Source organism: Camponotus vicinus, unplaced genomic scaffold (genome assembly GCF_025532165.1).
Source record: "Camponotus vicinus isolate PSW18456_S1 unplaced genomic scaffold, iyCamVici1.0 SCAF_11, whole genome shotgun sequence".
Lineage (NCBI taxonomy): Eukaryota > Metazoa > Arthropoda > Insecta > Hymenoptera > Formicidae > Camponotus > Camponotus vicinus.
In genome coordinates, this window is record NW_028141947.1 from 1379785 (window position 1) to 1398693 (window position 18909).

An 18909-nucleotide genomic window follows, 5' to 3' on the forward strand; every position below is an offset into this window, starting at 1 on the left:
ATAGAACATGTCTTCGAAGTTTAAAAATCTTATGAGACGTACGATTATATGTGTGGCGTTTTTATTATTTACTTACATCGCAGAGGAAATATATATCGAGACAAAAATGTAGCCTGTTGTTTCTCAACGATTCATACGAGTAATAAAGGCTAAAAGGCTTTAGTAAATTAAGCTCTCGAGCTGCAGTCCTATTTCTCGGGCATCTACTGAAATAGTAAATTCGACTAAAACGCTACATTTCTCAAAGTACTATTATTTATTTAAAGAAGAATACACACATAACATTTTATAAGAGAAAAAGAGAGATGGAAGGAGGAAGGCAAGGTATATGACATAAATATATGAAATGTAAGAATTTCTATAAATTATTTGTATAAAAAAATAGTTTTTCTTTTCATTTGTTTTGGATCACCTGTGCCATAAAATTAAATAATTTTCAACAGAAATATTCATATTTTCTCGTCTGTTCATAAATGTCCTCTCACAAGAGGCAACTTATCTGATAATGTTATGCAGTCAAGTGGAAAGTCTCTTTCTCTCTCTCTCCTGTATTATTTTACTTTATTCTTAATATGAGCTCTTTTATTTCATTTTAAATATATTTTAAAAAGTGTGATAAATTGAGTAAAAAATGTAATAAAAATTTCAATTTAAATTAATGAACGTTTAAAAATATAATGTTTACTACAGTAAATTATATTTTAATTGCAATGCAAATCACTCTTTATCGCAATCTTTTTTTAAAATGTACCTAATTAAGTAGTTTTTCAAATTCATGTTTTATTAATGATAATCATTTTCTTTAACATGGGATACTACAACGTACGAAAAAGCGACCCGTAAGTAAAATTACAGTAAATAATATTTCATATTTTCCCTACAATATTTTCTATAAAATTTATTATTATATTTACATGGACATATGGAATGAATAAAAAAGATCTAAAAGTACCTTGTTAATTTTGTTCAGTACAGTAAAACACAGTTTGCATTTTTACGCGATTTTATGTAATATTAATTTTAAAAAGTTGTAGTATTCCCAGGTTAAATGTGCGTGATAACCATTTGTACTTTTTAATGCACTTAAGTAACCCGTGAAACTTTCTCAAAATTGTCGCATGAAAAATCTACGAAAGAAAAAGATTGACTTTTTCTTTATTTCCCGAAAATTCCCAAGCAAATTGTGTCTTGCGGGTCCCTTTTCCGTCCCGATATACAGGGTGTTTCTAATAAGTGCGAAAAATTTTAGATGATTTTTCGAAAATTAAGGAGGGTTTTTCATATAAATATGTACTCCTACATCCCTTCCTGGAGTTACACTCCTTCAAAAATGGGGGTAAAAATTTGGTTTCAATTTTTTTCTCAAATTTGGAACAAGTAAAAGAAGTGAAATTAGGTGGATATTTTCTACTAGTAAAAAGATTATTTATTATTTATTTTTCAGGCTCCCGTATTGTTATAAGGGGATGAAACTGGCAACCCCTATTCAATTTTTTATCAGAACTTTTTAATGGGCCGGAATATGATCATCTAAAAATATGCATTAAAAAGTTTGATTTATTTAGAAACTTTTTTATTTCCTTTATTTTTTTCATAAAATCAGTAGGTTTCAAGAAATAAAATAAAATACGTTATCATGCACAGCACGAGTCTAAGTAGCATAGGTTTCGAAGAAGTTAAATTTTAAAAATAAAAATAAAATTAGAGTAAATGTTGGAAAAATTGGAACAAAAACAAAATTATAAATAATATAAAAACCTAATTTTTACCCCCATTTTTGGAGAAGTGTAACTTCACAGGGAGGGATGTACGAGTATATGTTTATATGAAAAATCCCCCTTAATTTTCGACAAAGAATCATCTCTTAAAGTTTTTCGCGCTCATTAAGAAACACCCTATATAATATATAAATTGACGGTACAGCCATGTCCCATGCTAATCTCGATACGCGCCTAGCCTTTCTTCTATTCGGCGCAGCACGGAGCACCTGACGGCCTCGTATCCGGGATCGGCGAGGAATTCGGCAGCAGGTTCGTTGGCGAGTTCGAGGGAGAGCAGTGCGTCCCAGGGTCCGGCCCCGTATCGCGTCCTCATGTTGGGCGCCCCCGCCGTTGGCAAGAGCTCCCTGGTGTCTCAATTTATGACCTCCGAGTACCTGCACGCCTACGATACTTCGATCGGTGAGTCGACCGCGCCATAAAATCCGATCCACGACCGATCGAGAACGCGACGATCCTTCGTCGTGGACGAAAGAGCCGTAAAAGCTGATTGAGTGAATCGGAACGCGAACAGGCGGAGCGTGTTGCTCTTTATCCGGTATAAAGTGCGATGCAATTATTTCGCTCGGACGGACACGGAAAAATCGTGCGTGCGGCACGGAATCGCCCGGGCACGCGATATTTCCGGATCTCCGAACGTATTTCAGCCATATGTACGCGAACGATATCAAATCCGACTTGAATGCAGATACTCGTTTACCTCGGATCTCATTCAAAGGTTTATATGCACGAAAACTTTGTGTAAAAAAATGAATAAAATAAACGAATGAAATAAATCTTTTTAAATAAATTTTCCAATCCTCACATTTGTAATTGCAATAAATAATTAAAATTGTCGAGAATAATATGCTCGTCGGTTTTAGGATTATTTCGATTTATTCGACTTCATTGGATAGTCAAGTTTGTCTCGAACCGATGAGAAAACTTGAATTCGATTCGATTTTTATGTTATGAATATCTGCATTTTTTTTCTAGTATTTGGAGTGAATTGAAAACGAAAAGTATTTCATGGAATGATTATTTGATCCAAAGCATTCATATTTTTATAAGATTAGCTCGACGTCCCAATTTTATTTATTAATTATTTAGCTATTATTTTTTATAATTATTTAACAATTATATATTATAATTATTTAACTAATTATTGAATTAATTTATTATTCATTTTTTATAATTTTTAATTTAATTATAATTTAATTATTTTTTATAATTTTATGAGAAATATATTTCAAGTTTTATTGTTAATATAATAATTATTTAAGTACTATATTTTTTAATTTAATGAGAAAGTTTTATTTGCGATATTATTTTATGATAATTATTGTAGAATTTATATATTTAAAAAACCTAATTTTTGATACTTTGCAGACGATGAGTCTGGTGAAAAGACTGTCAGCGTGCTATTGGCCGGTGAGGAATCGGAATTGACTTTTATCGATCACTCCTGCGCCGAGATGACGGTGAGTTAAAAGCGCTAGTGTCAAAAGTTATCAGATTATCACTTACTATAATCACAGACCGTGTATTTTAATTGTGTATGTTAATTTCTGACATTTTTATGAGATAAAAATCACAATATATTACCCGACTTGGCATTGCGTGTCACAGTAATGGTAAAAATATTCATTTCAACAAAACTCGTAATATATGAATCCCTACTAGGCAAAAATTTCAATAAATTTCTCATGCTAAATGAAACGAGAAGGGAGAAAAGGGAGATAAAAATACCCACACATATACAAACACACACACATATACAGTGATTGATAAGGAACAGACTAGCAAGGCAGATCTTCGACAGAATTTTCCTCAGTCAATTGATCACTGATTAGCACGCTAACGTCGCTAATTTTCCGCGCCCCTGAACTAATCATTTCTGCCGCAAACTCGCGATCTCTCCGACTCGTCTCCTCTCATTTTCGCCGAACAAACGGATGGGGGACCGCGCGCCTTGAATCTTGGATCAAGTACTTTCACGACGACAGGGACGACGTAATCGAGTTAACGTGGGGAGGGAGAGGGTTGAAAGAGAGGCTGCACGGGGGAGGCACGCCGAGTGTGTGCTTTTGTACCGCGAGAATTAAATTAAAATCCATTTTCCATGGCAGGGGCGAGCTGGCGCGATATTCGCGATGCGGGGGAGTCTCGGCCGCGATGTACATTCATGGGAGGCCTATGTTTCGGGGGGGAGGAGGGGATGAATGAGGAGGGTTGGGGGCTAGAACCGCCGCCACGCTTCGCCAGACAATTTCAATCGAATTTGCCCTTTAATTAAAACGTACGTTCGCGCAGCGAACCGATGTATATCGCGCGATCGCGACCGATCTCGCGTGCGTCGGCGAAACGATAAACGATTGCTACGTCGCTCGGGATGCGGGGGTGATGATCGAACTCGGGCTTCTGAATTTCCCGAATTCCGACGACCGAAGGCCGTGCCCGGTACGACTTGCGCGCCGATGTTATTCTTGGTATTATCGAAAGTCAAGGCTGATCGCTAATCACGTTTAAGCCGCGAGGCCGAGATCCTGATTTCCGTTGATAGTCCCCGGGATTGTATTAGGCCGGGCTATTAAGTTAATGCGTATTTATTACGCAGGGATAAGCCCGCGGCAGTTGCAATTTCCAATAAAAAATTATCACTTTTTAGAGAAAAATTTTTCAATATTAAATTTGTCCCGAATTTTCACGAAATTTATCATTTTTAATTTATATAAAGAATAGAGGAATATATTTCCTTAATTAAATTTATTTCCTAAAAAGTGAACTATATTATTTAAATTTTTATTTATTCCAATTTTTATTTATTTAAAAAAAATAAGCGTGACTTGATATTCGCGCACTAGGATCTGACGTAATTTCAAATTACAATGCTACATCTGATACTTGTGACATATATCGAATCAATTTGTGTCAATCCATCCTTCAATCAATTTGAAAAATATCTTTTATTTTGACAAGAATGTCGAGCAATCAATTAGCTAATAAATAATAAGCAATGGATAGATTATGACTATTGAAATCGGAGAAATAAAGTGATATGTAAGAGTAAAATTTCATGCAATTTTAAATAAACCTTATGATGATAAAATTAATTTATGAATTAATTTGAAATATCTTTACTTGAAATTGTCATATTTATGACATACATCGAGTCAATTTCTATCAATCCATCCTTCAATCAATTCGAAAAATATCTTTTATTTTGATAAGAATGTCGAGAAATCAATTAGCTAATAAATAATAAGCAATGGATAGATTTTGACTATTGAAATCGGAGAAATAAAGTGATATGTAAGAGTAAAATTTCATGCAATTTTAAATAAACCTTATGATGATAAAATTAATTTATGAATTAATTTGAAATATCTACTTGAAATTGTCATATTTATGACATACATCGAGTCAATTTCTATCAATCCATCCTTCAATCAATTCGAAAAATATCTTTTATTTTGATAAGAATGTCGAGAAATCAATTAGCTAATAAATAATAAGCAATGGATAGATTTTGACTATTGAAATCGGAGAAATAAAATATATATAAGAGTAAAATTTTATGCAATTTTAAGTAAACTTTGCAATGATAAAATTAATTTATGAATTAATTTGAAATATTTTTACTTGAAATCGACAAAAAATTGTAAGAAAAAAAATGTTTTAAAATTTTTCTTAAAAGAATTATTTTTATATTTTAATTAATGAATTTATAAATGATTAATTGTAGGGACAATTACAGAGCATTGATTAGGATTGGTTTCCGAACCAGAGCCGCGTAAATTTTTTATTTGACTCCAACGTTTCGTGAACATTTCAGTTTACTTCAACAGGAAAGAACAACCTGCTACAGTATCAAATAAAGAATTTACGCAGCTCAAATCCAGAAGCCAATGCTAATATTCGTGTAACATACACCGCGAAGGTTTCAAATATCAATTCAATTACAGAGAAGTCTATATAACTTGCATTAAAGATTTAATTAGAAATTGCAACATTATTTCATTAATAAAATATGAGATGTAAATAAAGCTGTAATAATATATCTATGAATATATCTATGAAGATAGATTATCCAAAAATGAGAATATATGGTAGTGAAATAATATCGTACAAGCTATAATTTATAAGCAGTTTGCAGCAATTCACAATTATATATACATATATACGTACATGTGCATTCATTATTCATTAATATTAAACACACATTCATAATATTAACTGTATGGCTGTTATTAAACGTGCGGTTACTTCGACAATATCTGAAAATACATAATATTACAATGTATGCCATAACGCGTTGCTACAAAATTAATTTTAAATTGAATAAGTTGTTTTTCTTGTTCAAGCATAACTTCAATTCCAAATGAATTTTTAACGATATTTTAACCTGCAATTATTATAATGATTGATGTTAAAGATGGAAAAGCTGCAAAGAAAGAAAGCATATTTAATTCTCCAAATTTTCACTAAAGAAGATCGCTTAAATTAATTTAATCGTAGGTGAGAACAATGATGAGTTGAGAATATTTTGCGTATTTGAAGATGCAACTTAGCTTTCATCTCGCAAAATGCTCGCAAATAATACTTGGAGAGAGTCGAGAAAGTGGAAAGAAATTAGAAAGTTCCATAAAAGAAGCTCATGCACGATTAAATTTTAAAGAAACATTGGCTATGAATTTAAAAGAGCGCGAAAGAGAAAGAAAAGAGGAAGAAAAAAAGGAGCAGAGAGAGTTTAGAATAGTCCCGTATTTATTTCGCAGTTATGTGAATTCGTTAGCGAGGTTTACCAACAAAGTTAAGCATAAATAGGTCAGTGCTTGACCCTACGTTGTGGTTTTAGAGTCGAACCTTCTGTGTGTGTGTGCTTTATTTAATCAAATACGTTAACAAGTAATATGTCCAAGAGCATTAATGTTCTCTTTCATACGTAGTTCCTCAGCAAATCGTGGTAATTACGTCTTTTTATCCCACGCGTAGGAACTTGTAAAATAAACACGCAACCATTGATTTTTCTGTATGCTATTAATATAGTCCTTTTTCTTCATAACTCTGAAAAGTAATTAGTGGATTAAAAACGGGGTAATTTTGCACGTGTCAAAAAAAACATCCATGTAAAAAGAAAATCTCGCTTTCAGCTTTTTTTTCGAAAAGAGAGAAGTCATAATGCTGGAAAATAACTGTAAAAGGGAATATGATTCGTAATAAAAAGTAATTAAGATTAAATAATCATATACATATATTTTTAAATGACTTATAATAAAGCCACAAAATTCGCAGGAAACGAGTTGAATTAAAGTTGCAAATTTTAAAAAGTCCCTACACAGTAAAAAATTGTACGTCCATATGTTAAAATTTTCTTGTGTTACCACGTTTTGATTAATACTTTAATGTAAAATTAACATACAATTTATGTTATTATTTTTATAACGTTTTCATGAGTTACATTTATGTCAACTTTGTAACTTAACACTTTGTACATGTCTCTTAGAAATGGAATATTATTTTGAGTATTTTTAACATAATCATTTTAATCAATCAACATGTCTCAAAGTCAGTTTAACATTCTAAGAAAAGTTAAAGTGAATCTTCAAATAATCTTGAACTTTGACATACAAAAATAATCAAATTTACTAAAATCAAATGTTTCTATTACAAATAATTTAAGTTAAAATAACTATTATATGTTAATGTCCTCAACATTTCTTACGAGTTATTCTACTATTTTTTCATGTAATTTTTAATTAATTCGTATGTTATTTTTACATTACACTTAAGTCACGATAACAAAAATAAATGTGAAGTATTGTGTCAATTATTTAACATTTCTAGTTTGTCAATAAGTAACATATGACGAATGAATGATTTTAATTTAAAATTTAAAGTGGACTTTCTGGGACATGTGAAAAATGTTATAATTAACATTTTATTTTTTACTGTGTATTTCTTAAAATCAGTGTTATTATATCATTATTATTTCACATTAACGGTTGTGCGAAAACTGCCATTCAGAGCATGTTAATCCAAGCTTGCGGTCGCCGTCTGGCATCCAAATACAGCGTGACAGTCCGATTTGCGGTCTGCGTGAAACCGGCCAAGTAAGAGTTATCGCGTGACGAGTTAACTGTGAGGCTGCCGCTGTGAACCTCGAGGGGTAAGAAAAAGGATCTGAGGGTGTAACGAAGCGTCCCTCGTTCTCTCCTGCCTTCAACCAGGCGTGCTCGGAGTCATTGACGAGCACCGAGCCATACCGCGCGTTCGACCGTTAAGAGCGGTCGATCCCGTAGAATATATTCGATATCACGAGACGCGTCGCGCCTTTGATACGGTTCAAGGTAATTCTTTCGTATAATCGTTCGAAAAATCGCAGAGCCCGCTCCCGTTGCGATCTTAACCTTTAACGGTTGGCCGCGTTAATGCGGTTTACCGCTAACCCCGATTAACCTCCTCAGTCGAACACATATGCGGGCTTCTATTTTTGCTAATAAAAAAAACAGCAATTGGATTTATTTATATTTCCAGCATGTCTGAAAAAGATTAAGATTTTAATATCCTCGTGTTTTATGAGTTACGTTTAAAAGGAGGTTTTTGTATAAATATTTTAAATTACATATTTCCTAGCAAACGTCGTTTGCGTTTGTACAAGAAGAGAGATTCAGATAAATGTTACGTCACTTTTTTTCGGTTTATATTAAACCGATATTTAAGCCAGAAGGAGATACGACAAATTATATTAAAGCAAATTTAGGCAGCCGGGATAATCGCTCCAACTTAATCGAAATATTAATCTTGGTTTTGCTTTTGCAAAGCTCCATGGAAATATAATTTATGCCTCTTACAGTAATTTCAAGGTGGCCTCTCTTCCGTTTCTAAACTAGATCTCGTTTTAGCTGGACTTCGTTACAAGCACTAATTATAGAATACGGCGAAAAATATCGCCCGGAGGATTATTATTTATAGCCTATAACATATTCTGAGTGGGTGTCGCGATAATGCTGCGATTGCAATTATACGTTCCAGAACTTTTACATCGCTCGAGTGGACAATGATGACCGGCGGAATTCAAATTGCGCTTTGAAAAAATAAAACTTAAATGAAAAAAAAATAGACACTCGCTTTTCAAGCCGCTCGGTTTTACTTATGACACCGTAATAGTGCGTTAATGATCCCAAGTTTAATTAAAACGATGCGATTAACGCACCAATAATTACGCTCTTTCTCGGGTGATGCAGAATAATATTTATTTTAAAATGAATATTTTTGCAATATCTTAATTAAAAGTCAACTAATTATGTCGTCTCTCTAGTGGAAACTGAAAAGTGCGAAAGCTAATATTTTCGAAGAGAGAATACAATAAATAAAAAATGCGAGAGTTGAAGAATTAACATCATTTACGTATTGATTGCAAAAACCCAATCTGCCAAGCTTCAAGGTATCGAGTTACTCAGTTTATATAATGAATAACGAACTGCTTTTCCCGATGCTTTCCCTTTACTTTTTATCGGTCTAATGATTTCAATTGGAAAAAATGTGTATTTTACGCAACGAAATTTTTTTTATAAGAACACTTTTATCTTTCAATCTTGTGATATTAGAAATAAGAACATCGAGATTATCAAATGTTAGGAAATTTCAATTTTGTAAAACAAAATAAATTTTATTTCAACTTTTCACAATATTATTCGATTTTTGTTCCATGCTTTATCGCGACTGTATAAACACGTTACTATGATGAATCTGTACACATTGCTTTTGTAGAAGTTTTGCCTGTAGCACAATAGCAAACTTTTCAAGCTTGCTTTTATAATATTTCTATAGAAGTTTTCTTTTATAATATCCATAGAAAAGAAATGCGTTTCTTCATAATATATCTAAACAAAAACACGTCTCGTTGAATTAAAAAAAACATTTTTTCATCTATTTCTACAGCGGAAAGATTAATGAAAAATATAATGGAACTCTCATGTGAGCTCTCATCGGATTTAAAGAAATTCAATAGAAAAAATTCTTGAAATATTTCGAAGAAATACATTTTTTGCAAAAACCTATTTTAATTTTAAAACTAAATAAAATAATATTAAAAAGATTTCAAAAACTTTCTACAATAAAAAAATATATGTGTTGCAAAATTATAAATATTTTTCTTTTAACTCGTAAAATATATAATACAATTCAATTAAAATAAAATATTCCATTGTGGATATTAATCAATTTTTCCAGAAATTAAATTAAATAATTTCAAAATATGAAATTATTATTTTATGTGCAACAAATTTTATAAATTGGAGATAGACTGCTCCCTTTTCCTTTCTCTCTCTGGACTTTATTATATCATTATTAATTATATCATAATTATATTTTTATTATATCATTACGTTTCCTTCAACCTTTATATGTATATAAGAAAATATTTTTTTTTATATAATGAAAACTATATATTTTAAGACGAAAAATTGGAAAATTTTTCAAAATTTTCACGTCAGAAGATCATAAAATTACTTTCCTACAAGAAACAACACAATGCACACACCTGAACTGTCATTCTGATTAAGTATGCTCAATTTTGAGATTGATTCAAAGATTAGTGACATGAAACGAACGTCATGTATGTATAATAATCAATTATAATGAGCTTCAAAGTGGAGATATAGAGCTTAGGTGTTGCATTAGTATTAATGTGCCCCTGTCATGATTAATGCTTGCAGGCGGAGAATTGCATCGCGACGTACGAGCCGCACGCATACTGCGTCGTTTATTCCACGACTGATCGGGCGTCGGTGCGCGTTGCCGAGGAGGTCCTCCAATCCTTATGGAGGAGCGACCACATGTCCGCGAGGGCAGTCATTCTCGTAGGGAACAAGGTCGACCTGGTTCGCAGTCGACTGGTATCGACCGAAGGTACGGCTTTTTTTTCTCAGTCTGACCCCGATAATCGACGTTTCCCCTGCGACGTCGTTTGTTAGGATGGTTTACGAGGACACGCGAGAATGGAAATTTGTACGCGTATTCAACAAACGAGAAGTCTATCTATCATTGAGCGTGGCGTTTAACGCGAAACGCTGATATAGGGCGATCGCAGATAACGCAATGTATGTATCTAAATGAATCGACGCAGCATCTCGTGCCCTGATGCAAATTCTCCGAGGGCAGCGGAGCGAAGGAAAACCATTTAACCCCCTGGCGAACGCGTCGGTGCATAAAATATACCCTTAAGCATGATTAAATTAGTAGCAGCTTCCTCGTAATCATCGTTTTTTTATAATAAATCATCATTTATATAATATAATATTTATATAATATTTATATAACATTTATATAATATTTATATAATATATATATTTCATATAACATTTATATAATATATATATTACATATAACATTTATATAACATTTATATAACATATACAGAGTGATTCATTTTAATCTTAACAGGCAAATATTTTGAAAAATATGCGAGATACGAAAAAATGTTTCAGACAAAAGTTATATGGTTTTAAAGGAGACATAAGATGGTGTCATTAATTTGACCTTAAATAGTTACTTGAAAGTCACGTAAAGATCACCCTCAATTTTTTAAATGGAACCGCCCATTTTTTATTACATATTCTTGTAGCTCACCTCGAGAGCTTTCCAAAACACTATAATTAAGTTAGTTTTCATTAAGTACTTTCCGAGTTATGAGGCTTGAAATAATTTCTTAATTTTACATAAACCGTAAAATATCTTGTAAAATATTCATTTTTCGATTACCTCACCTTAATACTTTTATGTACAAAATAATGAGAGGAATCAATTGGTGTAAAGAAAACACATAGTTATTTTTAAGAAAAAGTATGTAATTGTTAATTGCAAATTACATATTTTTTTTTCGAACCAACTATGTGTTTTCTTTACACCAATTAATTCCTCTAATTATTTTGTACATAAAAGTATTAAGGTAAGATAATCGAAAAATGAATATTTTACAACATATTTTACGGTTTATGTAAAATTAAGAAACGATTTCAAGCCTCATAACTCGGAAAGTACTTAATGAAAACTAACTTAATTATAGTGTTTTGGAAAGCTCTCGAGATAAGCTACAAGAATATGTAATAAAAAGTAGGCAGTTACATTTAAAAAATTGAGGGTGACCTTCACGTGACCTTCAAGTAACTATTTAAGGTCAAATTAATGAAACCATCTTATGTCTCCTTTAAAACCATATAACTTTTGTCTGAAACATTTTTTCGTATCTCGCATATTTTTCAAAATATTTGCCTGTTAATATTGAAATGAATCACCCTTATATTACATACTTATATTATATGCAATTTGCAAGAGAAGGAAAGACGGAGGGGAATAGTTTAAAATTAGCATCCATCTTTTTTAAATTTTAAATAAATGATTTCAGTGAAACTTGCCTTGTTTCTCCTTGAACGCTTTTTTTCCAAAATTAAAGTCTCTTACATTCAGTTATGTTAGAACTAATGTATGGCTCTCTTTAATTAATCTTAAAGCACATATGCTCGAATTACAAGGACGCGTTTTACGCGCAAACTCAACGTTGAAATAAATCGCGGTCGCGTAAAATTCTCAGAGTGATGTCATCTTGAATTTAATCGATTCTTACAGAGGGAAAATCCATGGCAACGTCTTACGACTGCAAGTTCATCGAGACATCCGTCGGCATCAATCACAACGTCGACGAGCTGCTAGTCGGCCTGCTCACGCAAATTCGTCTGAAGCTGGAGAACCCCGAGAGGACCCGAGAGATGTTTCGGAAGAGGTCGCGGAAAAATCGGAGCAAGTCGCCGCTGGGCTCGTGCTCGGAGAACAACTCGCCTAAAAAGTATCGCGGCAGTCGGACCAGCACCAGCCTGAAGGTGCGCAATTTGCTCGACAAGGTCTGGGCGCGCGACAGCAAGTCCAAGAGCTGCGAGAATCTTCACGTTCTGTAAGAACTCCGAGGATCGATCGTCTCGATCGAGGAGAGTGATCCAGCGAGTCTGGCGAGTTGCGGCAGACCTCCATCGAAGGGCTCCTTACGCTTCGGGATTGTCTTGGAGTACGTGGGGGGTCAACGAGGCCGACCCTCGTCGGAGAAGAGGACGAGTATCGACCGCTCGACATCCCCGACTTCGCGGGAGAAAAGGAGACACGTGCGTATCGCTTTGTAACGGGGTGTTTTTCGACGTCGTGTGTTGTTCGCCCTTTGTGGACGGGGTAATCTTTCGTAGCTTTCGTTTCTTCTGCGAGCTGAAGCACGCGCTGAATCCGATTATCAAAACTAATCTAGAGAGATCATTTTTATTTCCTTCTCGTGACTCTGAGAGCAACAGTAAATCTCGATTAGGATCTCTTGTTTTGTACCGTATCGCGATATCTCCTGATATTACGAGCTGAAAAATATATCCGTCACTTAGATTTCCTCCATTTTCCTGATTTAATGAAATATTTTGAAAGAAATGGATCTCTCTCTCTCTCTTTTTTTCATCGGACTTTTCGCAGCTGGAATAAATTTTGAGAAAACGCCCCTAATACTGAAGCCTGGTAAGTGTACAATCCTTGTGATTACCGTAAAATGTAAATATAGGCCACGGGGGATTGCATTTTCTGCGAGAGGAGCGTCGTTACCGCGAAGAGTTCGCGCGCGAGGGAGGGTCGTAAAATAAAACAGCCGTAAAATAAAATCAAGCGAACCAGGCGACACCGAAGGCAACAATCAGCGTAGATTATCACGGACGGATTCGTTATCGGTCGCGCATAATCCCGAGATTATTACGGGAGGAGAATCGCATCGATTCTTATCGCGTCCGTTCGCCGGAAACGCCACAATCGATGGCTTCCTTTGTCGCAGCGCAAAGTGCAAGCGACAAAGAGGCGTTGTGCAAAATGAGAAAAATTCGCTGGATAAAGCAAAGTACACTACAGTGCTTTGCACGTTGCGAAAATGCGAGCGTGATCGTATTTACGTTACGATATTTTGCATTTTCATTTTGTGTACACGAGACCGAATTTTCGGTAAAACGGAAGCAGAAATCGGCGATTTTGCCGAAGATGACTTATTGACCTTTTCGCGCTCAACAATCTTGACTGAAATCCGATGTAGGCAAATTCCGGAATAGATAGCAACGCGTAAAGAGAGATGGCTTCCTGTTATGGTTCCTAATTTATCGCCGATGCAGTGACTCTCAAATCTCTTTCACCGATGATATGTCGGGTATTGCGTGAAGAATCACGTTTAACTTTTAAATTGGAAAATAACTCAAAGCAAAGAAAATCTACTTTTAACTTAAATTAGGGAGAAGAAATAAAAAATAGACTGGAAAGTTGAAACTGAAAAGATATGATTATAATTTCTTTTTGCAAAAATAGAGACATTCGGCATTGAATATATGACAATTTGTATTTTTGCGCTTTTGAAATGCATGTGAAAAATTCTTATTAATATTTAATTTATTATGTTTTAAATTTATATTTATAAATATTTTATATATTTTATTTATATTTGATATATTTTAAATTTATATTTAATTTATTATGTTTTAAATTTATGTTGTAATTTATTGTAAGAGTAAAAAATATAATCGATACTTCATTTTTATATCTTTTAAATATTACACGTAATATTTATAAATTTCCTGCATGTTTAAAATTTTGTAGTATAACCTGTAAGAATTACACTTGCTAGTTAACATGATATTGTAATTGAAATTATATTCTATTTGATTTTATTAGGAATCCCAGCTTATATTTTAAACTTTTCTTCTTGTTGCATTTAAAAAGATATGATCATTCATTCCGGAATAATTTTATTTTCTATTTATTTGTGTGCATTGTAGACTAACTTACTTATTATTAATCGAAGATATTGAAGTACCTCTTACAATTTTTCTTTATCGGTTAACGACCGGCGCAGCCATTAAAGGAAAATTGAACATATCTCTGATCATCGTGCATTTAGGTCAAAGGAATTAGCATGTATAAGATAGAACGAATCCAATTCTAACCAGAGTTGCAGATCCGAAACGATTTGCTTCTAATAAAGGTCATAAATCGTTATCAAGGCGACCGAAGGGATAAGATGAAATGCAACGAATAATAACATAAGCGTTGCTCTATATGTCATATAGAAATCTTTTTTAGGAGTCTTTCGAGAATGAGAATCTCTCATATTTAATATAACAAATATGGCGCGAGAAATCCGTTATCTGAAGAAAAATTTCTTTCCCATCAGAAACGCGATTTTTATTATATTTTCATAACGTCAGAACTTAAATCAGACCATGTATCATTTTCTCGATATATTAAGTGATCGATCGCGAGATGCGCAACCGTGTCGGATGGTCGGTTCAACGTTTGCGCGTCGTGAAATACGCGGGAGATAAGGTTCGTCCGATTTTCCGAGTTAAAGAGTCTCGATATCGGCAATAAAACGCGAAGGTAAACGCGACAACGTCAGCGGGCGAAATCGCAAAAGGTCGTCTCGTGCGACAAGCAATTAATTTCCTAACGATCTCGATGCCTGGCCGACCGACGTCGAAACTTACAGCCGGAAAAGGTCGCCCTGGGTTAAATACGTGCTCGCGAACCGGTTTCGAAAACGAGACATCTTCCAACGGAAGACTGTCACGCGGATACCATCAGTTCCATTAATGTTTCGTGTGCATGTGACGGTTCGTGTGAGAGATATTAAACCATTTTCGGACCACTAAAATACGATACATTATATAAGATGTATTTTAGGATCGCCAATTTTTTCACAGAGATTTTTCGAGCAAATTATTTTTTTTTTTCTATTATACTTTAAATTTATATTGCATTGAGGAATTATTGAAAATTTTTTTTAAATTTTTATTGAAATTTAAAAATAAAATATTAATTGTGATTATTTTTTTTAATTTATAATATATGGAGCAATTACTTAAATTTTTTTGAAATTGAATTTTTATGAAATGTGAAGATGGAGAAGTGATTGATATGACAACTTGTGTGTTGTATATATGGAGCAATTACTTAAATTTTTTTGAAAGTGAATTTTTATGAAATGTGAAGATAGAGAAGTGATTGATATGACAACTTGGGTGTTGTATAAAAAAAATGAAAGCTTTTATTCAAAGATATTATATATAAACAATACTGCTAGTCTGGATAAAAAAATCGTTAAATTCTCCTATTTTCCTTCTCGTGTCTATGATTCACAGGCAAACATACGCAATACGCGAAACAATCTGCAAAATAGTACAGTTACTACCCTTTTCCGCATTCCGCGTAAATCCTCTGGCGTCGTTACCCACCTCAATTAGCTAAATTAAAACAAAGATATGATAAGGTGCGCCAAGCCACCGAGTTGCATATGTGTCGCGTAATCCGTCTGAAATTCTCGCAACTGCGTGATTCACCATGTTCCATTTTATAATCTTGCGACTACTCGAACTCCACGTGTTTGCATGTATGCGTTCTCTTCGGCTCTTTCCACTTACAATATATTATTCTGAATCCGATTTCTTCCTCCCTTTATCCATGTTTCCCTCTTTACCTCTCCCTCACCCTCCGAGCACTTTGATTCTATTCTCGTAGACATACATGTATACTAACGTACAAGACAAGAGCTTAAAAGTTGTGCTGAAAATGACTCGTGGAAAAACACGACGGAAGATCACTGGATTTGCTTGACGTCGGAGATTTATTATAAAAGGGAAATCAAGTGACACGTTCAGAAATGTAATTTCGATTTGGATTGTTCTTCTTAGAAGTCGCAGCTTGAATTGTTATTGCGATACGGAGAATAATGGACTTTTAATATCTATAATTGAGTAAACTTGTTACGTGTCACATCTTTTGTTTCATATTTCTATTAGATTCTTAGCTTCTACGAATTTTATTTCTACACTGCGTGTTTTATTACCCTACAAATAATAAAATGCGCAATATGAGACGAAACGTATTTTTTCACGTCGTTATTATCCACATGAAATATATAATATTTCTTTAAACATTTAATGATAATATTTTTTTTGCGATAAATAGATGCAATTACGATTGTTGAAAATTATTACGTATTTCATTATTTACGTTTTTATACTCATTACATATCGTGCACATATTCATCACGTATATAAATTCAGAGATAACAAACTATTAAATTGACGTAATAATGAAAATACCTGGAAAAATAAACTTTATAATATAAATAATGATAAAAAAACAAATGTAATGCAAATAATCGGAATATAATAATAAAATAAATAATTTGTTAGTTTCTGATTTAGTGTAGAACACTAGAAAGCTTTAATATTGCTTTTTTGTTAATATAATAAATTATATGAATTCAAATAAATATTTAAATAATGTTTAATTATATATTACATTATTTAGATTTATTAAATTTATTTAAAGCATTATCTAATTTTCACAATTAAGATATATAAATAATATTAAGAATTCGTGTAATTTATCTTCCTTTTACTTAAATTTTTTAAGCAGAAATTTGAAGAAGTTATAAATTAATAATTGTTGATTCGCTAATATATATATTATTTTATATTTTATTACATTACTCATTGCTTCTATAAAATTTAATATTATTATTTAAAATATTACTATTAATTAATTTTATATTAATTAAATTTTGATACATTCGAAACTATAAAAAAATTTCCTTGTGAATTTTTTTGGATTAAAAAGAAAAATTAAATTTATCCGAGTGAAACCTCTGAAGAACTTTCTGCGAAAAAAGGATACTTTAGATTTCTTACAGGATAACGAGGAATTTCAAAGTTTATCCCGAGATTACGATCGCCAAATCGAAAACTATTATTATTCATTACACTTATTCGTGGAAAAGCAAACTAAATGTTTGCGGGCGGTAGTTGCGAGAAATTCGGACGTAACAAGCTTTAGCTCCATTTTTCGTAGCTTGACGCGTCGAAATAGAAACTTTTCACAATAACATATTTTCATGCAATAAACAATAATAACGTGTTGAGTTGTATGTACATAGATGTTTATTCAAACACGATATTGCAACAATTCTCCGTTAAAGACTTCTCTGCGCGCGATACCATCTTTTTAATACCGAAAAAAATATTTCAAGACGACGAATGATAACGTAAACGTAAGATAAAAATAATTAACAATTCATTGTTGTCGTGCTTAACGTTGAATTTAAACGTTTCCCGTGTTCCAAGTGCGATATTGCAAGGGCAACTTTTACGAAACAATTCTATCCGACTGCAATCGAATGACTCTGAAAGTCGATCGATCGAAAAAGAAAATCGTGTTCGTGTCTCCATCACGACACCGGGGAATTTGGGGCCAATTTGTCGATCGTCTTTGTTCTCTCGCTGATTGGCAGATGATAGTTTGTAACTTTTGACACGTGAAACTCACGGATAACTTTCTTGTTTATGGCTAGCTAGAAACGCAATTTCTGCGTTGTTTTCGACACACAAAGTGTGCGTTTCATTCGATGTACATTAACATGTAGATTAATAATTCAAGACATATTTGCAAAAGCGCCATTTACTTGAAATAGAAAAATGGAAAAATTAAAAAATTAATTAATAAATAGTATCCTCTCTCTCTCTCTTTCTCTCTCTCGATATTATTCATTTTTTTTTTAAATTTTAGAAGATGGATGATCTTTAGATATGTCTTCCATTAAATACCAGCCATTGAGAAACAGATATCATCGTAATTCGAGAACGTTTGCAGTAATAAAATTATTAAACATCATCTTCGATAAAATAATATCGAAAGAAATGAATTGAATGATGACCCATAATTAAGAGGATTCTCTTGTTAAAGGAAATGTGAACTTTAGAGTCGCTTCTTCAGCAGGGTGTTGATGATGCATTGCCGGCTTCTCGGCAATTTAACAACCATGGTTAATGTCAAGTAAGGTACGCGCGACGAGCTTAAGGCAGGTTAATAATTTAATACGAGCGCGTTATCTCTCGCATGACTCGAGCACAGTTTATGATAGCACAATACATCGCAGTAACTGGGGTCCTCTCCTAGAATCGTCGTGATGGTTAGAGGAATCGATGGCACACTTATATTCGTTTTCCAGCTCCGTTCGTTCGCCAACATCAGGACGAATTCGAGAGAGTGACGATCGATTGCATCGTATTCGAGTTGGTTCCCTATAACT

General features: G+C 33.2%; 1 protein-coding gene across 10 annotated transcripts in view; it reads left to right on the forward strand.

Moving 5' to 3' along the window:
• LOC145961194 (uncharacterized) overlaps nucleotides 1–17097 on the forward strand; it is a 49772-nt gene extending 32675 nt beyond the window's left edge. For 7 of the 10 annotated variants that reach the window (XM_083081143.1, XM_083081147.1, XM_083081141.1 and 4 more), the window contains 4 exons: nucleotides 1957–2180; nucleotides 3147–3238; nucleotides 10478–10670; nucleotides 12387–17096. In XM_083081143.1, coding sequence (XP_082937269.1) covers nucleotides 1957–2180; nucleotides 3147–3238; nucleotides 10478–10670; nucleotides 12387–12712 — 835 coding nt within the window. In that variant the 3' untranslated portion in view covers nucleotides 12713–17096. Of the gene's footprint in view, nucleotides 1–1956; nucleotides 2181–3146; nucleotides 3239–10477; nucleotides 10671–12386 lie in introns of all 10 variants that reach the window. The other 3 variants (XR_014435582.1, XM_083081148.1, XM_083081149.1) reach the window with 3 other exon arrangements.
• The last annotated feature ends 1812 nt before the right edge of the window (nucleotides 17098–18909 follow it).